The sequence below is a fragment of the Camelus dromedarius genome, chromosome 24 (assembly GCF_036321535.1).
Source record: "Camelus dromedarius isolate mCamDro1 chromosome 24, mCamDro1.pat, whole genome shotgun sequence".
Taxonomy (NCBI): domain Eukaryota; kingdom Metazoa; phylum Chordata; class Mammalia; order Artiodactyla; family Camelidae; genus Camelus; species Camelus dromedarius.
Genome location: NC_087459.1, coordinates 24,530,292 through 24,556,715, shown reverse-complemented (window position 1 = coordinate 24,556,715; position 26,424 = coordinate 24,530,292). Strand labels below are relative to the sequence as shown.

Below are 26,424 nucleotides of genomic sequence, written 5' to 3'. Positions count from 1 at the left end.
TTTTTGGGTTGTGCTTATGGTATCATATCTGAAAAATCCTTGCCTAACCCAGGTTACAAAAGTTTTCTTCAAGTTTTTTAGTTTTAGGTTTTACATTTAGGTTTATAATATATATTGAGTTAATCTTCCTAGATTGCAATCTGAACAAAATTACGTATTTTTTTACATATGGATATCTACTTGTTCCATCAGCATTTGTAAAAAAATGATTTTTTTCTCCACAAAATTGTTTCTACACTTTTGCTGAAAACCAGTTGTCCATATATATGTGGGTCTATTTCTGGACTCTGTTCTGTTGCACTGATCTATTTTTCTATTTTTATGCCATCACAGGGTTGCAATTTCAGTGCAATGTGAAATACCGCGGTAGGGAGCACGTTACTTGCTTCTTCCCTAACCCACTGTAGTGTGGTACCTCACTGATTTGCCTGTTAACCCTCATTAAGCAGTGTGAGTTCTGGGATCCTTCCTTAGATATTTCTAACAGGTGGTGAAGTGTCTGGCACATAGTAGATATTTTGATTTTTGTTTTTAAAAGTTTTGAACGCCATAGTGATAATTTTGTTTGTAAATTCCTATAGAGTCTCCTGTACTTACTAAAAAGTTTAGGTTCTGAAAGTCTGTTTTTAAGTCCATTTGTTCAAAAGTCCAAAGTGGGGGATCAATGTGAACATATCCATGTAAAGTTTTAAAAGAGCTGTATATTGTTTCTTTAATTTTTACTTCTTATTATCAGGGTAAACCTTTTTACATCTTTTGCACTTAAGAGAAGTGATGGAGTCGGTGTTTGCAAAACCTTTCAAAAACAAGTACAAATGCAATATAATAAACCAACAAAGGACTTGGTATACTTAAATGACAGGACACAGCCATTACTGTTGTTTGATGGTGACAGGGAAAGCACTTTTTTTTCCTCCTGGCTTCTTTATTATTGTCTTTACAACTCCCTAAGATCAAATAACCAACAGAAGAGGTTCTGCTTAAATTGCACCCCTCCTTCACGTATATATGTACACTTGGACACATGCAGACACACATACCACAGATGCTTTGTAAGTGATGGGCTGCCCTCAGATTAGTTTGGTTGGAAAAATCAGATAGAGGCTTTTTCCAAAACCTATTTCATGCAAGGCAGGCAAATTGTGCCCTCATTTTCTATTGTCTCTGCCTTCATCTGTAATCAGCAAATGGAGCCCTGCAGCCTACACAGTGTTTCATCTGCAATTTGTTGCTCTCCCCTAGTTTGTGAAACACCGAACCATCTCATTTTGAAATTCAAGAGTGGCAGAGGAAGCCTTTGGTGGAAGATTGTAATTTGGGAGAAGGGAAAGTCAAGAGCAGGATCACCTATTTTGAAGAAAGACTGGGTGTTGAAGGAAATTGTCTTGGTTAGTCGGTCTCTGAGCCTCTCTCTCAGTGTATGTGCTGCTGTGACCCTGCCCTCCATCACCAGTGACCTAAAAATCACATAATTTCAACTATTCAGAAAACCTGTTCCCATCTGTTGTGCATAACTTGTGCACTTACCCCCTCTATTGCCAGCAAATATGTCTAAATCTTTTTACCTCACAGCTAGCCTTCTGTCGCTGGCTGGCTGGCTTTCTTGCTTGCTTTCTTGCTTCTTCTGTGATTGTCAAATGAATGCCTTAAAGCATTTTTTCCAGATCTCTTCTTTATCCTTCTGCCCTCCTCCCTTGCTAGTTTACTGAATAGTTCCCTTGCTGAGTATGTGCGCAGTCATCTTATTTTCAAAAACCACTGCAGATAATTCTGATAGTCATTAATTTGCTTTGGGAACCATTAGCCTACACCATGATAGACTAATGAGTCCACAGGCCTTTGAAAATCACGATTCATCCATCCTAGAAAGTTATTTTATAAACCAGACAATTTTCCTTCTTATATTGAAGCAAGACTTTATAGGCCACCCAAGTTTCTTTAAGGAAATTCTTAACTTAGTTGCTAATAGTTTGTTGGTAGTGGGTTGGTGGATGGATATATGTACATAATACATTACATAATATGTAATCATGTGGCAAGTCTTCAGAATGTTATAAGGTGAGTAGTTTATAATCAGTGTATTTGTCTTTGATTCTCTTTGCTTATAGTGAGCAGTTTTTGTCGTTTCACCCCCAGACTGTTGTTGAGAAGTTAAGTGATTATTTGTACTTCATACAAACAGTACAAGTTTATAGAGGGAATCAGCAAACAGCAGCCTGGCTTTTTCAGGAATTGTTTCAAAGGGTCTACAACAGTAATTTATAAACAAAACTGTATCTTTGAAAGAATAAAGATACTCTCTAATCTTTGAAAACCGCTTATGTAATAAAAACTTTTAAAAGACTCCATTTCTTCTTTACTTCTTAAGCTACCGATTCTGTGCACACTTTGATCCTCTCTCTTCCCCCACCCCCACATCCTCCAGAGTTGAAAATCTCAGTATTAATTGGAGCTGAGATGATTGTACTGCTGCTGCTAAGGCTTCGGCAGTTCTCTTACAAGCTAATGTCACGGCATGGGGTCCATTTGCTCTGTGTAGCTATTCTGCGGTGCAGTGAGAATGCCTTGATTAATATGCTACATGAAAATAAAATGGATTTGGAAAAAATTATATGACACTCTCATAAATATTAATTCACATTTGTATGGAATTGCACATAATTTTCAATATACTTTGGAGCAACCAGTATGAAAAAAGATTTTGTCTCTAAAGAGAATGGTGTAATTTTTTTTAAAAGCACAGCTGATACATTATTAAATATCATTTGTTTATTAATCCTGTACTCTATATGCATATGATGCTAAGGCAGTAGGTGGATTGTGTGACCAAGAAAGGCATTTTTTTTTCCACCCCATGGAGAGTTTCTATATTACCCTTAGAAGTGGTGCAATTTAATCATATTATATAGAAGCAGCCTACAATGGGACTCACCTGGCTGCTTCAGCTAGTGTTGCTATTATACCTGAGTGTTTTGTTTTTAATGATAGCTGACTAAACTGGTTACATGTGAGGCCAGATTCAAAGCAGATGTCTGATATAGCTGACTGTGGTAGTGGACACTGGACAAAGGAATAAACATAACAGGCATTTATTGAACAGTTACCATGTGTTAAGCATAGCGTGCAAGATTCTGAGACCGTGGAATCAGTGCTCATGTGTATTTGCTTCGATCTCAGCTTGTCCCTTAAACACTTGCTCACCACGTCCTCATTGCCTTGGGCGAGCTACCTCTGCAATGGCCAAGGGTAAATCATCTGCAGTGGTAGCAGCTAGAAGTGAGATCAGAAGCCACTCACTAGCCTTACAAGATTGTTATCCTTGGTATCTTATTGCCGCAAAGATAAGGCCTTTCCCCTTCTTGCTGTTTTCTGTGATCCTTCTTGTGTGCCAGCAGTCCTTGCTTATTTAGGTTCCTTAGTTTCCTGCTTCTTTCAACTTTTCTAGCTTGCTTCATTCACTCTATGTTAGAGGCAGCTTGGGATAGTATTAAATCACTATTGTGCTTTATAGATTTGGAGACTTTAACTAGTTGTCTTATTTATTTAGCAAGCATATTTTTGACCATCCATTAGTTGCCTGACTCTATACCTGAAGTACTGGGGTTACTGATACTTAGTACCTGACCTCATTCTTTCAAAGAATCATGCTACCAGCTGCCTCAGGGCCTTTGTACAAGCTGTTCTCACTGACCGGACTTTCAGATCTAAGTCAAATGGCAGTCATCTCCTTAGCCACAAGCCCCTCCCCTGGAGTAGACCATTTCCCCCAGTTTTAGCACCCTAGCACTGTTTACCTTTCCTTTGGAGCTGTTCAGTTTGCAAATATATATATTTGTGTCATTTGATTAGTATTTGTCCCCTAAATTCTAAGTTCCATGAGGTGGGGATTTTTTCCCCCACATGATTGTTTCCCCAGCAACTATGGGACAGTGCTAAGTTTGCACTTGGCATATACTGGGTGCACAAAAAATATTTGTTGAATAAGTGGAGCCCTGAGAACAGTGCTTTGCATCACAGAATGGTCTCCCTGAACTGGCAGCTGTGAAGAGTTCTTGAACTAGAAAAGGGAGAGGTGTGGAAGGGTGAGCTTTTGAGGCCAAGGCAAAGCAGATATAAAGTCCTAGATCCCCACCTAATGGCCTTGGTTGATTTGGGAAAAGACATCAAGGAGCATCATGTGCATCATGTGGGAAATGCTGATATTGGGAAGAGGTAAAATAGGTAACTGCCCCAAGAATACTGGCTATAAGGGGGAGAAAAGCGAGAGTGGTGTTTTGAGAATGAGAAATGGATGAAGGGAAATGTTTGTTTTTGTTTTATATTTTACTGATAAATGTACATTTAGGACCTCAGAAGCTGTGTGTGGATGAGGCTCCAGGAAGGAGCAATTTCACTGTAAAGAGGAACATTTCCACTTATTAGCAAATGATTGAGTGCCAAATCATTTTAATCTTAGTGCTTAATGTGTACATTTCTCAAGGTTCAAAGGACATTCACACATAGCATATCAGGTCGTATCTGAGCCCATTTTGCACATGTGCTCAAAGTTGCAGTGACTCATTTCAAGTTTCATAGTGAATAATGACTGTGTCAGGGCTCGAACCCAGGTCTTTTGATATCTCAGTATGTCCTAACCTGCCTGCAGGCACAGACCTCACCTATGTCACACGACCTGAAATGCTTGCCTGCAGTTTCTACAGGTGGTGCTCCTTATTACACAGCATCCGTTATCCTTCTCCTACCCTCCTCCCTCCCCCAGCCACACACAGGAATAAATGAAAACTTGCTGTTGATTTTGGTGATAATATGGTTGTTATATTTTTCAAAGAAGATGGGAATTAAGGATGCTCAGAGGAACTTGTGGTAAAAATATAATGCATTAAGGAAACATTTTAATCATATGAATTGACAGTTTCTTTCTTGCTGGCTCACATCCACCTGGCCCTGGCATAGTCAGGCTTGTACTGCTTTAAATTGTGCATGCACTTAGTACTCCTTTTCTGAAACGTAATTGATGTACCATCTTGGGAAGTGAGTGTATTAAGCCTCTTTGGGGAATAGTGTGTGCTAGACCCAGTGCAGAATCAGATAGAAAGCTACTATCCCAGGCAGCAGTGAAATCATTTTAATGGACAGATACTTTGCACTTTGCTGAGCTTTCTTCCCAACAAGAATAGAAATGATATATTTTTGGCATTGAGGATTCAGAAAAATTGAGAGCCATGTTTCTTAGTTTTAGGTAGTCTCATACTCCACTTTCCTGCCTTTACCCCCTCCCTCCTCGTAACTCCATCTAGCCTATATTTTGGGTGTGACGCTAGATACCTATGTAACCACCACTTCCCTTTCCCTCTCTTCTTTTCTACAGAAAGATGTAGCACTTAAGCCTCAGGAACGCGTGGAGAAACGCCAGACCCCTCTGACCAAGAAGAAACGAGAAGCACTTACCAATGGCTTGTCCTTTCACTCCAAGAAGAGCAGACTCAGCCACCCACACCACTACAGCTCAGACCGGGAAAATGACCGCAATCTCTGCCAGCACCTTGGGAAGAGAAAGAAGATGCTGAAGGGACTCAGACAGGTGAGGAAGCTTAGGGTTTGTTCCATCCTGTGACTGCTGAATTCCTTCCTTCCTCAGGTGCCTGCTTGCCTCTGTGGTTCTTCCTCACAGGAGGAGAAGATGCCCTTCTGGGGTGCTGGAGGGCTGCTCTGCTCTGTGTGTTTGCTTCTAAACGAATGCACCAGAGCAAGTTCGGTGTTTTTATTACGGTTTGAAACTTTAGCGTGGTACCTTTTCAGTCACATGTGCTCTGTAACAAAGCCCATTGCTGGTGCTACTTGCGTTGAGGGCAGACTGATAGAAGTCTTGGTGATAGTCAAGGTAGGCTGTCTTATAGGGAGAGATCCTCTGGACTAGAACAAAGGGAGAGGGCAGATTTGATCACGTACACTGTGTATCTCAAGGTTCTGAGGTGCTAAAAATGGTTGTCTGCATACAAGCAGTATGCATAAGATTTATGTTTTCCAGGGAAGCTCAAATACTGTGGCACGTGGGAGAGCAGAGCTGAAGAAATGAGCTTGTCCTTTGGTTCTTTAGTTGTCCTCCATAGCCCATAATTCAGGACTGTCTTTGTGATCTGCTGAGTGAATGGAAGTCTGGTAGTGGGCTTACTGGGCTGTTTAATAATTAGGTTTCAGTGATCCACAGGAAGATACAGCTCGTGGCATTTGGGGAGTCTTTCTGCCTCTGGAAATCCCCACATGAGACAGATTAATAATGAGACATGAAACTGTTTATAGCAATTTTTCTGCAAAAATCCGGAGGCTTTAGCACCTGCTGAGTTACCTGTGTCCTGGGTGTGTTTTGTTTGTTTTTGGCGGGACCACTGGGTGGAATTGACTATCACTTGAAGGAAGCAGAGGAAGGGAGTGTGGTTCACAGAGCAGGTGCTGCCAATTAGAAGCTTAACAGGTAATTTCTAGTTTGCAGATGTTTCTCTGAAGCGGGAGAAGATCTGGGATCACACAAAACAGTGGTACCAAAACCTCACAGATCATTAGAATCATATCATATTATTAAGCACATATTCCTGGCTCCACCCTCAGACGTTATGAATCAGAGTTGCTATTAGGTGGGGCATAGAAGTTTGTAGTCTTAGAAATTTCTTATTTGAGAATGGTCAAACCCAGTTTGAAAATCATTTTTATAAAAGCATCAAGAGCATATATTTGATGATGACTTTTAGATAAAAGATTGGAAGGACCAAAAGCCTCAATAAGATTTAGTGGGCAGTTTGGTGTCAGAGTTGAACCTGATGGGTAAACATCTGAGAAATATCTAGAGTGATGGATTTCAGGAGGACCTCAGGGAAGTGTCCCCAGATCTGACATGCACAGCGTTTTCCTGTGTCCCGAAATGAAAATGTCAGACTGGAGTTATAATATTGATTATTAATATTTATCTAATGCATAATACATTACAGTCATTCAGTAAGGGAGTTTGTGTAGTTATAATCTACAATTTTTCCAACTACCCTGGTTAGTATATGATATTATGCTTACTTTACAGATGGGAAAACTGGGGCTTAAAGAAATAAAGTGACTTGTCTGAGGCTACTTAGCAGTGAGGGATAGAGCCAGGGTTTAGACCCAGATTTCTCAGCCTTGCTCTGTTTTCCTTGTGTATTCTGCTTCCCTTGTTTGAGATAAGGACTCCAGGTCATGGGATGCAGGGAGTCTACAGGTATTTTTAGAAACTACGTGAGTTGGTTTGGTCAGAGGAAGTGATTGTGGTCATAGAAATGGCCTATGAAAGCGGAAAACAGGATAAACTACCAAGTATGGAGAGCAGAGAAAGAGCTTGGAAAGTTGCAGGTAACAACATTTGGATGAAGATTAAAAAAAAAAAAAAAAACCACGAAAACTTTTTTTTTGGACAGAGTGGGGTGAGGGAGGAAGGGCTAGGTTTTATACAAGATGATGTTGCTGTGGTATATTTTTGACTCCCAACTCCTACCTTTTCATGTGAGATATGTGGGGAAAGTGATTATTCCCAGTGGAGAGAGGTTGCAATATGACCACCGCCTCTCCTCGAGGTCCTCCGTTCCCAACAGGGTGGGAGGAAGGCTTCTTACCATTTCAGGCAAGAAATCAATTTAATTCTGAGACTACAGGAAGCTGTTGTTCCTCATCCTTGACTCTCTTACTCCCAGACCTGATCTGACTTTTCTGTTGTCTGTCCTCAGAATCCTTCTTTCTACCTTGTCTCCTGGTCAGAGTTTATGATCATAAGAGAAAGCCAGAACTTGTATATCTCAAATTTAAGTAGCTTTTTGGTCTTAATGATTAACCTTCTGATACTAATGTTATTTGAAATCAAAACTATCCTTGTTTTAGGGAAAATATTTGAAAAACAATTAGTTTGACTTGCTTTTTATGAATCATAGAGAAGGAAAGAATAAATTGTATCTTTGGCCTTTGTAAGAGTTTTAAAAACAAGTGGTGTTTTCTTATCTTCAAAGTTGATCCCAAAATGTCCTATCCCATTCAAGTGTTATTTTTTCAGTAGGAAGGAAAACAGAAGTTGATAATTGAGATAAAGTCATATTACTTTTGATTTGTAATACTCCAAGCATAACATGTGCTATTATGAAACCCTAACAAATCACTGTTAACTGCCTGTCAGTAAAATGAGAAGTTTGGACTAAGTCTCTTAGTTCCATGGTTCTTTAAGTTTTTGAATAACACAGAGATACATAGTGTTGCCAAGGTCTGTAAAGGAAGACCATAGTAGGTCTGAAGGTAATTTAGTTTTGCAGTTGGTAACTGATTAGCTCTGAGAAGACATTAAAGGAGAAGAGTGAGATACATTCCTAGTGTGTCAGCCCAGACAGGACATCTGTTGTGTGATTCTTGATAAAGGATGACACACAAGTGTGTTTCATGGTCACAGTAGATGTTCCCCAGCTTGTGCTAAGAATATCTGAGATTGCTTCCCTATCACCAGATGAATGTATACATCACAGTTATTTTTTTTTCCTGTCTTTGCCTCTTATCGGATAAAGTAACTGAATCCTAACCATCTTAGCTGGGAGAGGATGAGAATGGGCCTTGAGGAGAATTTCTTAATTAATGGATTGTTGTCTAGTGCCTCTCGTTGACAGATTTATAATTGGAAGAGCTACAGATTAAAGAGGGCAGTAGGAGGTGAGAATTTAGTCTTCGGTTTTGACTTGGTGAGAGTGGATTAAGTTTGCATCTTATTAGGAATTGGTACTCCCTAAGCAGGCAGCTTAATGCACAGCTTTCTTGTAACTGTGGGAAGATGTTACTCCTTCATGGAGAGAAAATAATAGGCTTTTTTTTTTTTTCCCTGAGACTTCATTGAAGGCAACTAATCTTTTTACTGTGAGAGCGCAATTATATACTTTTATAAGAAAGATGTGTAGTTATAAAACCAAACCACCTTTTCCTTCTCTTGTCTGGTTATAAAACCTCAATACTCATGATGTTTTTCCATACTGTTAAAAGAAGGTGTTTTAACTAGCACTTATCCACCCCGGTGGAATTTATTTGTTGGGTTATATTTTTAAGTATGAATACATACCGGCTTAGAAGATGCTGAGTTGGCTGCTGTCTTGTAAAGTGATTGCACTTTTTTATGAGGCAAATTTGAACACTTTTCTTAATTTCCAAAGGGGTTTAAAAAAATGAAGAAAGGAACAAGTTAACTGTTGTACAAAATAGTGCCTGTCTTTCTGAGCCCCTATGCCTATGTTTGTCCTACACAGGACTATTTGCCCATGATGTGAGTACTCAGATACTATATAAAAAAGTTTTGGCTCTTACTAATAAGGATATGGTAAATTTTTCCCCCCTACTTTCACTTAGGAGTGGGAAAATCAAAACAGAGGTTGGTTGATAGGTCCTCTGCATAAGGATCTTTATTCTCTACTTGGGTAACTGCTGAAGAGTGCTATGAAGTCATGTGCTGCCAAACGTTCTAGCCAAATCATAACTTCCTCACAAGCATTTTGGGAAAACTTAACTCTTCCAAGGGCTGTGAGTTTAGTTTTCTTTCAGTATGTCTAAGTTCTAGACCACAGGGGATACTTTAAAAATTTAGTACTTTGTAGTTGAAAACACTGAGAGCAAAGGGGTTTTAAAAATAGAGAAGTGATGAGGAAAAGTTGATGGGAGTTCAGAGGATTCTCAGATTTGGTCTGAGTGGATATTTCTAAATCTCCATTTAGTCCGTTAGTCTGCACTTTCTCTCTTTAGTACGAAATAGGTTTAAGTGAACTAGGAAGAATTTTTAGGTTACATGGATACTAGGATAGATAATCAAAACAAATCCCAGGGTCTCCCTCCTAACTGAATTTTAGGTGACAAAAAGCCATTTATTTAAGGACAGAATTTCCCAGAGAAAGAGGCAACCTGTTGAGATTGCTTCTATCCATAGGAGAACAAACACCATTTAGGGGGAAATAAAGGAATCTGGAAATATTTCAGGAGACCAGCAGTTAAACTCTAACCTTACTGGTGAGCATGGCTTCTGTGGCAATGCCTTATGTGGTTGAAAAATCTTTTTACAAGTCGATCTGAGTAGATATTGCTTGTAAGGAATGGAAATTTGCTCCTCTCTGAAAATCTAGTATGATGGAGTCACATGTGGTTGAGGATTTGTAGCTAACACTGTAGGTACCAAAGATGTATACTGAATTCTAGGAAGAGAAGAGATTGTGCCTAGTGCCAAGACATTGGAATTAGAGCTATTGGTTTTGGTTTTTTTTTGTTTGTTTGTTTGGTTGTGTGTTTTTTTGTTTGTTTGTTTGTTTTTATTGAAGTATAGTCATTTTATAATGTGTCAATTTCTAATGTGCAGCATAATATTTCAATCATACATATACATACATTTTATATTCATTTTCATATTCTTTCTTATTATAGGTTACTACTAGATATTAAATATAGTTCCCTGTGTTATACAGTATGAACTTGTTGTTTATCTATTTTATATATAATAGTATCTACAGATTTTGAACTCCCAGTTTATCCCCTCCCACCCTCTTCCTTCCCTGGTAACCATAAGTTTGTTTTCTATATCTGAGAGTCTGTTTCTGTTTTGTAAATAAGTTCATTTGTCTTTTTTTTTTAGATTCCACATATAGGTGATACCATATGGTATTTTTCTTTCTCTTTCTGGCTTACTTCACTTAGAATGACATTGTCTTGGTCCATCCATGTTTCTGCAAATGCTAATATTTTAATCTTTTTTATGGCTGAATAGTATTACATACCACAATTTCTTTATCCAGTCATCTGTTGATGGACATGTCTTGTTTCCATGTCTTGGCTGTTGTTAAATAGTGCTGCTGTGAACGTTGGCGCGCATGTATCTTTTTGAATTAAAGTTCCCTCTGGGTATATACCCAGGAGTGGGATTGTTGGATCATATGGTAAGTCTTTTCAGTTTTTTGAGGTATCTCCATACTGTTTTCCGTAACAGCTGCACCAAACTACATTCCCACCAGCAGTGTAGGAGGGTTCTCTTTTCTCCACTCCCTCTCCAGCATTTATCATTTGTGGACTTTTTAATGGCCATTCTGACTGGTGTGAGGTGATATCTCATTGTAGTTTTGATTTGCATTTCTCTGATAATTAGCGATATTGAGCATTTTTTCATGTGCCCATTGGCCATTTGTGTGTTTTCATTGGCGAATTGCTTATTTAGGTCTGCTAATTTTTGGATTGGATCATTTGTTTTTTATTATTAAGTTGTAAAAGCTGTTTATATATTCTGGATATTAAGCCCTTGTCAGTCTTATCTTTTGCAAATATTTTCTCCTATTCTGTAGGTTGTCTTTTTGTTTTGCTTATGGTTTCCTTTGTTATACAAAAGCTTATAAGTTTAATTAGGTCCCATTTGTTTATTTTTGCTTTTATTTCTATTGCCTGGGTAGACTGCCCTAGGAGAACATTGCTAAGATTTATGTCAGGTGATGTTTTCCTATGTTTTCTTCTAAAAGGTTTATAGTGTCTTGTTTTATGTCTAAGTCTTTAAGCCATTTTGAATTTATTTTTGTGTATGGTGTGAAGGAGTATTCTAACTTCATTGATTTGCATGCAGCTGTTCAGTTTTCCCAACACCATTTCCTGAAGAGACTGTCTTTACTCCATTGTATATTCTTGCCTCCTTTGTCAAAGATTAGTTGACCGGAAGTCTGTGGGTTTATTTTGGGGCTCTCTGTTCTGTTTCATTGATCCATTTGTCTGTTTTTATGCCAATATTATGCTGTCTTGATTACTGTAACTTTGTAGTATTGTCTGAATTCTGGGAGGGTTATTCCTCCAGCTTCATTCTTTTTCTTCAGTAATGCTTTGGCGATTCTGGGTCTTTTGTGATTCCATATAAATTTTAGGATTATTTGTTCTAGTTCTGTGAAAAATGTCCTGGGTAATTTGATAGGGATCGCATTAAATCTGTAGATTGCTTAGGGTAGTATGGCCATTTTAACAATATTAATTCTTCCAGTCCAAGAACATAGAATATCTAGAGCTATTGTTTAAAGCTTTGTGTGGTGCTGCCTCTGCTTTGTGTATTGGCGTTGCATGTTTGCCTTACTTGGAGTGAGTGGTTGTTTTGGTAAGGAAGGGCCCAGGTGACTAAGCCACCAGCTGAGCTTCCATCCATCCTGATGAAGCAGTATGTCTTGCCCATGCTCTTCTCCTTTGACAGAATTTACTGCCAGAGGCGGATCCTTTATTTCAGTGGGACTCACTCAGATTGTCAGAGGACTCCTCAGTGACATTTGTTACTAGTAGAAATTAACTTGCAAAGGAGATTTATAATGGAAAACTTTGATTAAACAGATCCAGTTCAAGTCACATTGCTGGAGACCTGCTAATTAGGTTTGGGTGAAAATCCAGGCTAAAATCACACAGGTATTTATCCAGCATGACTCTAGGGTCCACGGGTTTCTAGAAATCAGAGCATTTAAAACACTAATGTAATTAGGTATTATACTTTAGTAATGAAAAGCATGACCTTTGCTAGGTACTCTTTCATAAATGTATTTGTCATAATGGTTAAATGGCTGAAGGTATATTGAGCTGGTATCAAGAAATGTGAGCTGCAGTTAAATCATTTTTACTTCATACTTCAGAATTTCAAGTTTAATATGTTAATTGGGATTTCACTTGCTTTTTGAAAATTGTGTAACCATGTGAAGGCTACAAACTGAAATTTTAAATAAAATTCTTTATTTTTCCTTCTGATGTATATAAGTTGCACCCTGCTTTTTCCCCTTTGCCCTAACTACAGAAATAAGGATAAAAACATATAAGAAAAGACTGGGAGCTGGTCAGGGGAGATCGGCTTATAATTGCTCTTGTATTTTCGATGGACTTGAAATAAGGATAAGATGCCAATTTTTAATATCTGCTTATTGAGGAACCCCCAACTCAGGCTTATCTCTTTTCAGAATTAATTGTATATTATATTGGAGGTACTTGTTTGGTGTTGGAAACCTGGGACTAATATAACAACAAATTATATAAAGGTTTTTGGTGTTTGTTTTTTTCCCTTTTGGGCATTTAGAAGCAGTAATAGTTTATTTTGTGAGTTCTAGAATTTTTGTTTTGTGTCTTTTGACTCGTTACAGTGTTGTCTGGGATATATTCTATCAGCCCTGAATGTTGCTAAGAGTGAGCATGAGCATCACGTGACTGGGGTGAGATAGATGTTTAGAGTGAAGTGGCCAGTATAAATTTTATCCCAAGTGACATATATAATTTTAAATTAAAATGTAGTAAAAGAAATGACTTTAAAAGGACATAGCACATTGACGACTACCTCATAAAGTAAAACCTACAGAGAGAAAATAGGCTGAATTGGAAAAGGAACTGCATTTAAGAGAATGAGCGATCCTGAGACCTATAGAAGTTGTTTCATAAAACAGTGACGTTCACCAAATCCCAGAGTAATAATTTGTTGTATGTATGTGTCCATGGAACTTTATTAAGGGCCATTTAAATATCCTATGTATTGTTGGAGGAGTAAAATGGGCAGTGACAGAAATGATTCTCACCTCTACCTACCATAAATTCCTACCACATTGGTCATTGAAGGATGAGGGAGATGTCTCTCTTTCTACAAGATTTAGCCACTACGCTTTTGATAGTTAATGAGGGAAGACAGAACTCCCTTTCTTTATTTGTATTAAAACTGCATTTCCGTGTTAATGGTACATTTCCCCCTCTTCTGATGGTACAGTGTTATCTGCATGTGCCCTGGTCTTAGCTACAGAATGTGAAATAAGCCTCCATGTGTTCTGCATTCTGATCTCCGCTTGCAGCAGTCCCATGTCCACACAAGTCTGTACATGACAGTTAAGGAGTGGGAGGTAGGAGTGGGTGGGTGGCTGTGTGGTTTGCAGTGGTGTTGGTGGGGAGCTGAGCAGATGGTTGTGATAGCCACGTGTTGCGAGATCCCCGTGGGAGTTGATGGTGGTGACAGGCGACTCACAATGTGCTATTTACAGTTTGGGTTTGCAGTCTTTCAGTGACATCTGAATGCTCTTTAGCAACTGCTTTCATTACTGCCTTTCGAGGAGCTGCTAATTGAAAATGAAATTGTGGGTGGGCTTTAAGACAGGCCCAGGCAACTCTATGTGGTAAGTGTTACTTGAGAATGGTTGCATATCTTAATGCCCAGTTTTGTAATTCTTTTTCCGAGGAGGAAAAGTCACAGGTGCATTTGAAGATTCTGTATGTGCACATAGGGAGAGCCTAGTGTCTCATCCTGCCCAGAGAGCCAAATGTGCACTCACTGGGCTGGAAACCAAGCCATCTGCCCACAGCTCACCTTTGTATGGTTCTCTTTAAATATGTATAACCGTGTAAGGTTCTTATTTTAAATCTGTTAACATCTTGTAGACATCGCCTTTAGTTTTTTGTAGGACATCCTTCTTTCTTCCTCTGCTGTTCATATAGTTAGTATGCAGGAGAAAATGATGATCTGATCTCTTGAACTTTGAGGTATGATATTCAAGGTCTTGCATACAACTTTTCTTCCTATAAGCCTTTACTATGATACAATTCTGTTGAAGGCAACTGGGGCTTCCAGGCACAGTGAGGGAAGGGGAGGATGGAGGATTTGATTGGACTTTGACAGTGGAGGATGTTCTTGATTCTCTTACGGCTGCCTCCAGCTGCATGATTGTCATTTGTACCTCATCTTCAGAGTTGTTAGCTAAATCATCAGTAGCATTTCTGAAATGGTAACTTTTGTAAGTGTTTATATGTCGAATTGTTTTATTTCCCATTCTCAAAATAGCTTTGCACAGGGAAATCTTGTGCTGAAAAAGGAATGACCTCCCTCTTGGAAGTGCTGTTAGCTCTCTTTTTAATTAAATATGAAGATAGATACAACATTATTGCATTCTTTTTAGCTTTCCCTTGAACATTTCAGTGACTACTGTGAGACAAAAATCATCCTGAATTATATGCTTTGTTTGAGTAGGACCAATATTCACTTTTAGAGAGTCCCTGAGGAGCTGAGGGGACCATGATGACATATCCCTTTGCTGTACTTAACCCTCAGTCCCATTAGACCTGCTTTGTCACAGGAACCCAGCTGTTTTAATGCACTTGACTTACTGCTGGGTCCTAATGATGTTTAAAAGAACTCATTTGGGTATTTTAAATGAATTCTGGAGCATTTTTTGTCTATTGTTGTAAGCAATGATAATTTTATACCAAGCAGATATGACATAGTTCTTGCAGAAGCTCAGAGGCTTTTCACACCTAGGTTTGTGTGTCCTCGTACCAGTGCTCACAGACACAGACACACACAGACACACACATACAAACACACAGGAGCGGAAATCAAAATTGCTCACAAATGTGGGCAAGTCCTGTCCAGGTCCACCTGGTGTCTTTCAGGAGGCCTGATTGATGAGCTCTGCCATAGGGTCTGCGGACGTAAGTTGACTTGCATTCATTGATCATAGCCCTGCAGAATCTGTCACTTCTCCTGGGCCTCTGTCTATGGTGATGCTATTAGAGCAGGTCACTCTGTGATCACTGTGCACCTGTGATTGCTCAGGAAGCACTCATGTCATACATCTTGAAATCACAAAGTGCAAAGCTGGACAGTCCTAATTGCTAGTGATGGTTCTGAGTGGCTGAGATTGGATATAATTAGATTGACAAGCAGTTAGCTGCATTTTATGGATAGGAACATCCAGAATGTTTCTCAGAGGGTGATTTTTGGACCACCTACGTTGGAACAGCACTGGGGCTTTTGTTAATGTGCGGATTTCTAGACATCACCTGTGACTTGTGGAGTCACAGTCCTTGGGGTTGGGGGTCAGGGATCAGAGGGTGGCACCAAGTTCCTTAGGCAACTCCAGTGCAGGTGCTGCAAGAATCATACTTTTGATAAACTGAATCGTATTTTTTATTTTTAAAAAAGAGAAAGGAAATAATTACCGTGCTATGTGCAAAACTTATAACAAATCTTAAAAGTTTTAAAACTGCATCCTGTGTCAAATAATTTTATTACTACTAGGGCCATATTCTTGTTCTGTATATTTACTAACTGAGTTCTTTTACAAAATATTATTGGAAAAAAATTCTTCCAAATGCTATAGACATTACTATTACCAAAAATAACATTTTCAAAATGGCTGCTTTGGGGTAGTTTCCTAGAATGTAGCCTTGGTAGAATAATTATGCTGTATTCTTCTCTCCTTAAACCTACCAGCTCCGTCAAATGACACAGGTTTTTTACACATGGTACCTGGAGTTTATTCATTACTCTTTCTTTCAGGTTCCTCTTATTTTTTTTCTTCAACACCACAGTGGTATTGAGTTACTAAGGTTTAAGTTTTATGAATCCTCCATATTATAAAAATTGGTGGTATTCAGTGGCAGTATTGGGGGAGTAGATGTGGATGTAATCTGAAAATGTTGCCTATGTATGAACTGAGCGTAAAGACTATTAACTATTTTCTTCATTACTTGGAAAGCTTCAATATAATGAAATGTTATACTTGAATTTCTGGTTTAGGTTCCACAAATTCAAAAGGAAATATTTTCCTTCTAAAACCAAATAGAACAAAAGCCCTCAAAAGAAGTTTTGTTTAAGTAGCGAAACCTACACTTAGATTTAACAATTGCCTGAGGTGTGTCAACAGTAGGTAGCATTTGTTTTCAGTGCATTGCTATGAGACCAGAAATGCTGTTCCCCAAGAGATGAGTGCAAAATAATCTCAACAGTTGCCAATTAAATGAGCACACTGTATGAATAAGGCTATTAATAATGACTTCTGATTGAAAAAATTACTATCATAACATTTCGCTAAGAAATAATGAGGATGATGGGAAAAGCCCTTGCCTCCAGGGTGAAATATAAAGCTGGGTAATGGGCCTGCTTGCATTGCCAGACGGCTGGATAGTACCTCCTGAAATGTAAGCAACCTGCTTGCATCGTTTATCGTCACCAGCCTCCTACCTCTTTGTATTAAAACCCTAAATCTCTGTTTCTCAAATGAACATGGCAGTGGGGAGGATTAGGGAGAGGCATCGAGGGGTTTCGATTGTGTAGCTCTGTGTGTGAGATCATGTAAGGAGTCTATGCCAGCTACCCCCTTGATTCTCCGGGTGGAGCGAGGAGACAGGTTGACATACTGGAATATTGAAAGAGAAAGATGTGGAGTTTAAAAAACCTTTCCCTAATAATTCTGACTCGGCTTTTCTCTGCCTCCTCTTAACCTGACAGCCCGTCTTTCTCCTTCCTTTTCTATCTTGGAGCTTGCCTTCAGGCTAGACTTTCAGCTTGTTGGCTTTCATCTCACTCTCTCCTTTTCTCCTAAGTCTCTTGCCTTGCTTCTTGACCCAGACAGGATTGCGTGGAAAAGGACTTAGACTTGCGCTCAAAGTTACAGAATGTCTTTGCCACCTGGTTCGTTGCTCCCTTGACCACGCTGGTCCTTTTGCCTCAACATTTATACTGATCATCTTACCATGGTTCAGCATTGTTTCTGCTTATTGCTGTTGTACTTTGTTGTTAAAAAAAAGTCGCAGTGACCCTCCATAGCCAGTGAAATAAAATCAAGCCTCCCTCAGTGTACAACCTTTTAGGTCCTCAGCTTGCTCCAACATACCTTTCCAGCCACTTCTCCCACTCCTTGCTTCCCCTAAACACCAGGCTGCTGCTGTAGTTGCTGCTGTTTGCATGAGCCCTGTGTTCTCTCTGCACTGCTGTGCCTTTGCTTATGCTGTTCCTTTCACTTGGAATGGCCTTCTTCAATAGTCATGTTGGTCTTTCTGTGACAACTTCAAATTTACTTCTTCCTTGAAGCTTTTATGGTCTTCTTCCTCAGAACTAATTACATTTTCTTCAGAACCTTTATGATTCTTTCTTTGTAACCAGAGTGACCCCTGAGTTTATCACGTAGTATGGAACATTTCTGAGAATGAAAGGTGGCACTATTAATAATTACCTTGGAACAATAAGCATAAATTGGGACTTCCTGGAAAAGCAGGCTGTACGGTTACTCTATTTATAATTCACTTTTCCCCCTTTCATTTTGTGCCTTGTTTTAGAGTTGGCGCTATACACGTCCCTCTCCCGACCTAAAGTCAAGCTCCATGAGGACATTACTCTGTGACACAACAAGGGGCCCAGGCTTGTGTAGCACGCAGGGAAGTAAAACCCTTGAAACCCATTCCAAGGCTATCCCTGCCTTGAAAAACTGAGATACCTTTCATGTTTCCCATTCCCATTTTTGAGCCCATAAAATCCATTCTGTATGCCCCAACCAGTATGAGCTTTAAAAAATACACATTTGTTCATATTATTCCCAGATTTGAAACCTCTCAGTAGCTGCTCAGTGTCTGTAAATTGAAATTCAGGATCCTATGAGCTCTAGGGCTCAGCTATCCAGCTCTGTTTCTCCAGCTTCCCCTCGGTTTACCCTCTCTTGCTGACTGGGTCCTGCCCCTTTGAAGTTCCTTCATTTCCTCCAACATGTCTGGTTCTCTCCCACCTCAGGTACCTTACACGTACTGTTCTGTCCATGGTGCTCGTCCCACTGCTCTTTGCGTGATGGGCTCCTTCTGGTCCTTTGCCTGAACTGAAATGTCTAGATCTCAGAGACACTTTTCCTGACCATAACGTTCACCAGGGTCTCTGCCTTTTGTCCTTTCTCCTTTGCACCCACCTTTTTAATTTCCTAACACTTAGCATGATTTATAATTATAGATTTTTCTTTTCTGTATCCTCCTTTCTGTCCCTTCTGCAGCAAAGTACCATAGCCATTTTCTTTACCACAGTGTTGGTAGTCTGTTGCCCGGCACATAGAAGAAGGTGCTTAATAAGTTAAAGTTGAATGATTGGAGATTGGAATAATAATTATTTTTCCAATTGATGACACTGCTAATTATACCCTTTTGTTGCATTCCAACATTAATTGCTTACAGGAGAAAAACAAAAGCCAGTGCAATATGACCCTTGTTTTCCCTCTCTGGGGATATGAATGTAAAATGAGATACTGATCAGCACGTACACACCAGACCCAAGTGTAATCCAAGAAATCAATGCCCTTATGGTGGATGGTGTCTGCTGTTTTCCCGTGGAATGTATCAGCAGTCTGTTGACCCAGTGTCCTGGCCATCAGTATAGTGAAATTGTTAGTGCAGCCAGGAAAAGCTGGTCCAGAGAAACTATAGCCCTTCATTTTTCAGAGATAATTCTGAAAGAGACCAGACAGGCAGTAGAGACAGCAGAGATGGTAGGTGGGAGTGAGGTGAAATTTGCTGAGTACTGTCTTACATGCAAATATTTGTGTGGGGCTTTCTTTTTCTACCATAAAAGCACAAACTATTTTTAGTTTCAAAGCATGAGTAGCATGTCTTTGCACTGTAAAATTATTGTCCCATATGCCCTCTCTCTGATATATTTTGACTTTGGAGAACAGTTTGATGTTATTTCCTTTTTAAGTGGCCTAATTAATTAATTTTCCCCATAGTTGCTCTTTCAGCAAACATTGGCCAAGCATTCTTTGTGTGCAAACCTTATCCAGGAGATTCTGACATAACGGGAAGGACGTGTAACTATGACAGCGCTGCCCTTGACGCGTTCACAGCGTGGTAGAGCCATTCTGACCTTGTGGAGAACTCTCCGTGTAAGTGAGGCTGAGACTGGTGCATTACCTGCAATTCAAACGGGGAGCATCTCTTAGAGAATAAATACTTTCAGATATATGTACTAAAGTTCCTTAAGATTGTTTCTTTCCCACCATGCCATTTCCCTCTGCCTTTTAAAGAAACTTTTGAGAATAATGTTTTATTCTACTGAGGGCATCAGTAACTGTTAAAAACAGTGCTGTGTTGTTTATCAGTTCTCTTGGGTTCTAGTTCTACAAATAAAAGTTTGACATCCTCACATGTTTACTTCAGGTACAATTTACTGGAAATTACCTGGATCAGCAATTTTATTAAAGTTGTAGTGGCTCGCCAGTCTTTCAGAAATTGCCACTTTTTTTCTTTTTGGACCACAAAAAATAGGTATATTTTTTAGAAATGGTTCTGCTGTGGTTACAGATCCAGTTGTAAGCTCTTACTCTTGCAACTCTTGGTTTGGGAAAGTCATTTTTCTGTTCAGAGGAGAAGCTTTTTATGCTAATCTACACAAAGCTTAAAACAAAAATATCTATCACTTTCTGTCATTTCTATATCCTGGAGGTACACAGTTACTTCCAATGCAAGTAGAACTTTAAATATTCTAAAATATTTAAAAGGAATATTTGAATAGATATTTAGGCCTCAATTTTTTAGTGAGAATACCAGTGGGAGATTGTATAATGAATGATCCAAGGCATAGATTATGGAGCATTTCCAAATTTGCTAGCAAGTAATTTTTTCTCCTAGAAGATAACCTGTAAATTGCTTTTTTTTTTTTTTTTTGAAATACTAACTTTCTTAGAAGGTGTTAGAAATGGTGGTTTCCTGGTGAATTTCTCAAAAAACTATTCTCTGAAGTTCATTCCCCTCTTATGTGAGTCACTTTCCCTTGACATCCATTAATTAAATATTTATTGACCATATATTCCTGTGGGCAGACATAATTTTAGGTGCATATAGCAAACCAATTGACGAAAGTCTCTGCATTCTGGTGGATTCACTCCTTTTAGCTACAAATCCCCTTTAAATGTCCTACCCAGACCTTTCTTCTCAGCTTTCAGATTCATATAAACACAGATGCTTATCACTTTTTTTCTCACCTGGATCATTCATAAGCATTTCAAATTCAACACATTTCACATTGAACGCTACAATAGTTGTCCTAAATTTGCTCTTCCTCTTCAGTTTCCTTCCTTAGTTAATGTGCACACCATTCACTAAACATCCAAGCCATAAATCTGCTCATGTCAGAAACCTGGAAGTCATACTCTCCTTCCCTCTACTCCTCATATCCGCACATCCTCTAGATTTATGTCCTGTGTATTTCTCATCTGTTCCCCTCTACTTACCACTTTCCACCCTGCCTGCCGCTGCATTGGTTCAGCCTTCTTTCTCTTGACTGTATCAGTAGCTTCTTTCCTGGCTTCTCAGCCTTTAATCCCACCATTCTTTAATCCATCCTCCAGTTTCTTTCTAATGTAATGTTGACAACGTCAAATTGAATCATATTACTTGCTTGAAGAGTTTTCATTGACTTTACTTCCAGGCTAAACTCAAACTTCTTTGTATGGTAGAGAATTGCACACATTTTTATGCCTTTAGGAACTCCCCTATTTTCCCCTTGGTGCTCCCTGACCCCTAGTCGGCACCCCTATCACATTAGTCTTATTTATTTCCTAAAATGTCTTCTACACCCACCCCCCACAAATCTGAGTTCATTTTGCCTTAGTAATCTGACCTGAATTACAAGTGAGAAACACAGTTCTACTAAGTTAGAGTAGATGATTCCACTTGTTAGAATAACATTTTGAAAGGACACATTTTTAACTGAGAAATTTTTCAGTTAGGTAGAATTTAATATGGAACAGAAAAAGTAAAATGAAAAATTTCAGAGCACCATAGGAACAAATTTTAGGGGGAATAGTCCAAAAACATTAAAAAGACAAAATTTCTTTTATGGTGGTTATTGCTGGGCTCTTATATTGGGATGGCAGTTGGGGATAACAGAAGGCTTTTGTTAATGGAAGTGTTTTTCAGGCTTAGGAGTTTTAAGTCAAGGACTGTCCATGCTGAGAACTCTTCGGGGGCTTTTCAACTCCAGAAGAGGCAGTGTGCTTCTGTGTGGATGAATTCCTTAGGGGTTCAAACCAAGGAACGGTAGACATGATCTAAACCTTCTTATTCTTCTAAGTTAATATTGAAATGGAAACTTGTATAGATACAAATGCATTTCTGTTACCAGTCGTATAAACTTGGTGAGGATTTAAAATGTGATTTATATTGGCATTTTTAAAATAAGGTGCCTGAAAAAGTGACCACAGATGTGCTAAAAGGTTTGTTGGAACTAAACACAGTATTATAACTCTCTGGCATAGTTACTCCATATTCTGTCTTGGTAAGTCAAGGCAGAGAGCAAAGATAATCACAATGTTTGTAGAAAACAGCACTTAGAGCTGGGATCCTGCAATTTTCATTTTTGGCTCTTTTACTTCTCCAGCTTCCCCGTTCTTTTCTGTAAAGCTTTGGTAGAAATGCTTTTTTTTTTTTTTTTTTTTTTAAAGCAATCTATTGTCTTTATTATTTTTTACCAGAGTTGCAATATTCTAGGTCAACATAGTTTTTAAGATTTTTGTTTTTTTGGTCACAGGTGAACTGTTCTAAGAGAATGAAGCAGTCATTTTTAAAAAGTCATTTTATTTTCTTACCCATTTCCACATTTCTTCTGAAAGGCTGCTCTTGGAAGTAGAAATACAGCTGTTGATGAAAAGATTGAGATAAGGAATACTTTTTCCTTACACTGTTCTTACGTATGCCAACCTAGTTCATCTTCCTTCTTTGACAAGCAGGTAAGAGACAAGGTGTAAAATTGATTGGGCTGTGATTCAGAGAGTGGGAAAACAACCAAAAAGTATATTAGAACACTTTTACATTAGTCAGATCTCTCTATGCTTTTTCTTTGTTGGTTTAGACAGTATGGAAGACTGTGTTGATATATAGGTAATTGAGGACAAATTGTGGCTATTGATATGAGAAATGCTCTGTAGGTTCTTCTTTCAGCAATTATGAGAATCCTCATTCAGAGCAGTAAAATTATTCCTCGTAGTTGTTACATGCAGGCAGCTTGAAGATGAGGAAGCTGTCTTCACATTGTCTTATGGCCTTGACTTTCAACTTACTTACTGAGATATTTTAAGCACTACAGCTAATTAGGAAGAAAGAGGGCAGTTTTGTTGTAAATATATTCAGTGAAGAATAGGATGTCAGTATTTGCTGTTGTATTATTCAGGCTATATGAATACCTTATTGGAGAGAGTACCTGGAAATTAGGAGTGTTGAATTATAGGTTCTGTCTTGCTATTGACATACTGTGTGTCCCTCATGAAGTTATTAACTATCTTTGACCCTCAGTCTTTGTGATTGACAGTAATGGTATATACTTCTAACACTGGGAAGTTGTGATATGTGTGAAGTTATAAGTGCTGGAATACTTAAAATTTCCTTTTCCTTAAAAGTGTTAAAAAGAAGATTTTAAAAACTATGAATTATGCAGACTTTGGTAGTATTAGTATAGTTTAGATGAACCTGCGCTTTAAATATGTAGTAAGTGCAAAGAACAACACCTCAGAGTTTCTGCTTTGCAGTAATGACTCACTTTGGTAGAAATTAGGATGTGCATATGTTTTTTTGACTACATTAGATTGAAAAACATTTAATCTAGTGGGCTCATGCATACAGTTTTTAGCAGACGATAAAGGTCTTTTGCTGAAAAGAGATTAATATGAAATGGTAAGACATTTTTGTTTAGGGACCATACCTGTTGGCAGCTATCTGAGAATTGTAATTTTAGATCTTTCAAGTTGAAATCATGGAAATCTCTTTTTATGAATAATTCATGGTGAAGGAATGCAGTGAAATTATTTCTAAATTTTACTTTTTAAATCACTAACCCAAGTTCTTAGACATATCAGGTTTTAGTTTAGTTTTCTAATTTTACAGAAAGTAAATTTGGGGGCAAGTGTATTGATCCTTCTGGTTTTTGAAAATTCTTCCCTGTACCATTTATATAGAGTGGATGAAGTTTGTAAGAAACAATGTCACCTCACTGGGACTGCGCAACAGTCATTTGGCTGAAGTGGTCATTGTATTGGGTTTCCTTTCCTGCCCTTTTCCAAGTGAGCTCGCTTCCTTCAGGAAACGGTTTATGTGCGTTCCACATGTCCTGAAGCCTGTTGTTATTATAGACATAAGAGGAATATGAGATGGGTCTCTATTTTTAAGTGCTTCATCCTTGGGTTACCTAATTACTTTGGAACAGTTTAAAGAAAATAAACTGTGAAAAATACCCTTTGAAAAGTTGTTGAATGATAGATATGCTCTTAGTTTCTCACTAATCTCCCTTGTGGTTTTTCTAATGCCATATATTTTTCTTGGGAGAGTTTTCTTACAGCTGTATTTGTGATCTTGGGCTAGGATTTATGAGCTGCCACCATTAAGGTCTCCCTCTGGCTTTGTCATCAGAGATGGAGGGTTGTGTTTGGTTTGTTTTCTTATTGTTAATATGTGTGAATTTTTCCTAATAAAAATAAATGCATAAGTGTTTTTCTTGCCATCGTCTTTTTGCAACTGGCTTATTAAGAGAAATATGTCAATTGTGAAAATTTCTTCCTGAGATTAAAGACAAAATTTCCAAAATTGTATGCATTACAGTTACCCGGAGAAATGTGTATATTCTGATTTTACCATTAGATTGGTACATTTTCTTAATTTAATTATTATAATTAGGGTAAGTAGAAAAGTTAAACGAAACAAACAACAAACAAAAACGTGGTGGTGGGAAGCAGAAGGAGGAAACTCAGGACGTGTAAGAAAATCCTTCTGGATCTTCCTGATGATGTTAAAGATTAGTAAACATTGACGACCCCAAGGATGTATGAGTGGCACTCTGCAGGCTGTCCTGCATTTGTAGAATTTGTGCACATCAGACTGCATCATCTTTGACTTTTTGACCTTATGCACTTAGTTTATGGAAAGCTTGGATCTCTGACTAAGCCAGCTTTGTGGTTAAATGTAAAGTATTACCAACTGGCTCTCTCCTCTTTGTACCCCTAGAGAGATTCAGTTGAAACTTGTTTGTATTATTATTCAGCTAGCATAACCTAACCCTTTATTTCACTGTTTTTAAGAAAGATGTTTTTTATTTGTTCATACAGGTACCACAAATTGATCTGTTAACTCTGTCTTCTCTAAAACTTTAGAAATGACTTATTTAAGCTTTGCTTCTTTCCTAGTACTTTTACTGTATATACCCTGATATGCAGTATTGACATGTACAATAAGCATTAATGTGGGAAGAAGACTGCATTTCAAGCTCTTACATGACCCATAACTGTTTCAGTTCTCAGAGTGATTTCTGGTTTTGGCCAGCTGAGAAGCATCTGATTTAATTAAGATTGTCACAATATATGCCAGAAAAAGTGCTCTTCTCTACAGAATTCACCACTTTTTAATGAAGACCCTTTACCTATAGATTAGATACATTATATTAGGATATGATCTAGGTAACCTCTGGCTTATAGAAAAGGGTGTTGACAGCATGGGTGGCAGTATTATCTCCCAGTTGATTTTGTACTATGTTTTAAATATTTTCTTTATATTCTGTTCCCTCTGGTGTTGGTTTCATATTCTTGTAGTAAAGAGAAATGAATGTTGATCCTGACGATTTATATGACAAGCAAAATAGAAATTAGAGAAGTGAATTTTTATTTTTTTAAAGAATGAATTAATCAACATGTTTGAAGTGCTTTAAACAGTTAGACTATCAGTTATCATAGGTTGGTAGACATTGGGCCTATAGTAAGAGTTTGCCTGAATCAAACCCATGAAGTTGGCCAAGCCACCTCCTCTTCCTGCATTTTCTATTTTTTTTAAGAGGTATAGTTGACATAAACTGGATGGTAAATGTTCCATTTTGAGTTAGTTTATGTATATGGTGGGAGGTATAGATCAAAATTAATTTCATTTGTACATGGGCATCCAGTTTTTCCAAAGTCATTTTTGAAAAAGCTATCCATTCTCCATAGCATTGCCTTTTATACCTTTGTTAAAAATCTGTCATCCATATTGTGTGGGTTTGTTTCTGTACTGTCTTTGTTGTGTTCCATTGATCTACTTTGCCAACACTTTATAATAAGTTCTGAAATTAAGTAGTGTTAGTCCTCGAACTTTGTTCTTCTCTTTCAAAGCTGTTGTGGCTTTTCTAGGTCCTTAGTATTTGCATATGAATTTTAGAGTCATCTTGTCAGTTTCTACAAAGCATCCTGCTTGGATGTCACTTGAGATTATATTGATGCTATAGAATAATTTGGGGAGAATTAACAGTTTAAAAATAGCGAGTGTCTAACTCTTGAATAATGTATACTATCTCTGTTTACTTAAGTCTTCATTTCTCTCAACAGTATTTTTCAGTATATAAGGCTTTCTCATCTTTTGTCAAATTTATTCCTACGTATTTCATTTTGTTGGTGTAAAAATTGTTTTGTTTTAAAATTTCAATTTCCACTTGTTCATTGTTAGAAGTATATACAAATACATTGACTCTTCTGTATTCATCTTTTATACTGCAGCCTTTTCAATCATTTATTCTACTAGTTTTTGTAGATTTTGATTTTCTGCAAGGATGATCATATTTTTAGTGAATATTAAATTTTTGGTTTTTTGCTTCCTAATCTGGATGTC

At 38.1% G+C, this 26,424-nt stretch overlaps 1 protein-coding gene across 2 annotated transcripts in view; it reads left to right on the top strand.

Moving 5' to 3' along the window:
• AUTS2 (activator of transcription and developmental regulator AUTS2) overlaps positions 1-26,424 on the top strand; it is a 922,207-nt gene that overhangs the window by 156,090 nt on the left and 739,693 nt on the right. For both annotated transcript variants that reach the window (XM_064478598.1, XM_064478597.1), the window contains exon 2: positions 5,369-5,581. In XM_064478598.1, coding sequence (XP_064334668.1) covers positions 5,369-5,581 — 213 coding nt within the window. The remainder of the gene's footprint in view (positions 1-5,368; positions 5,582-26,424) is intronic.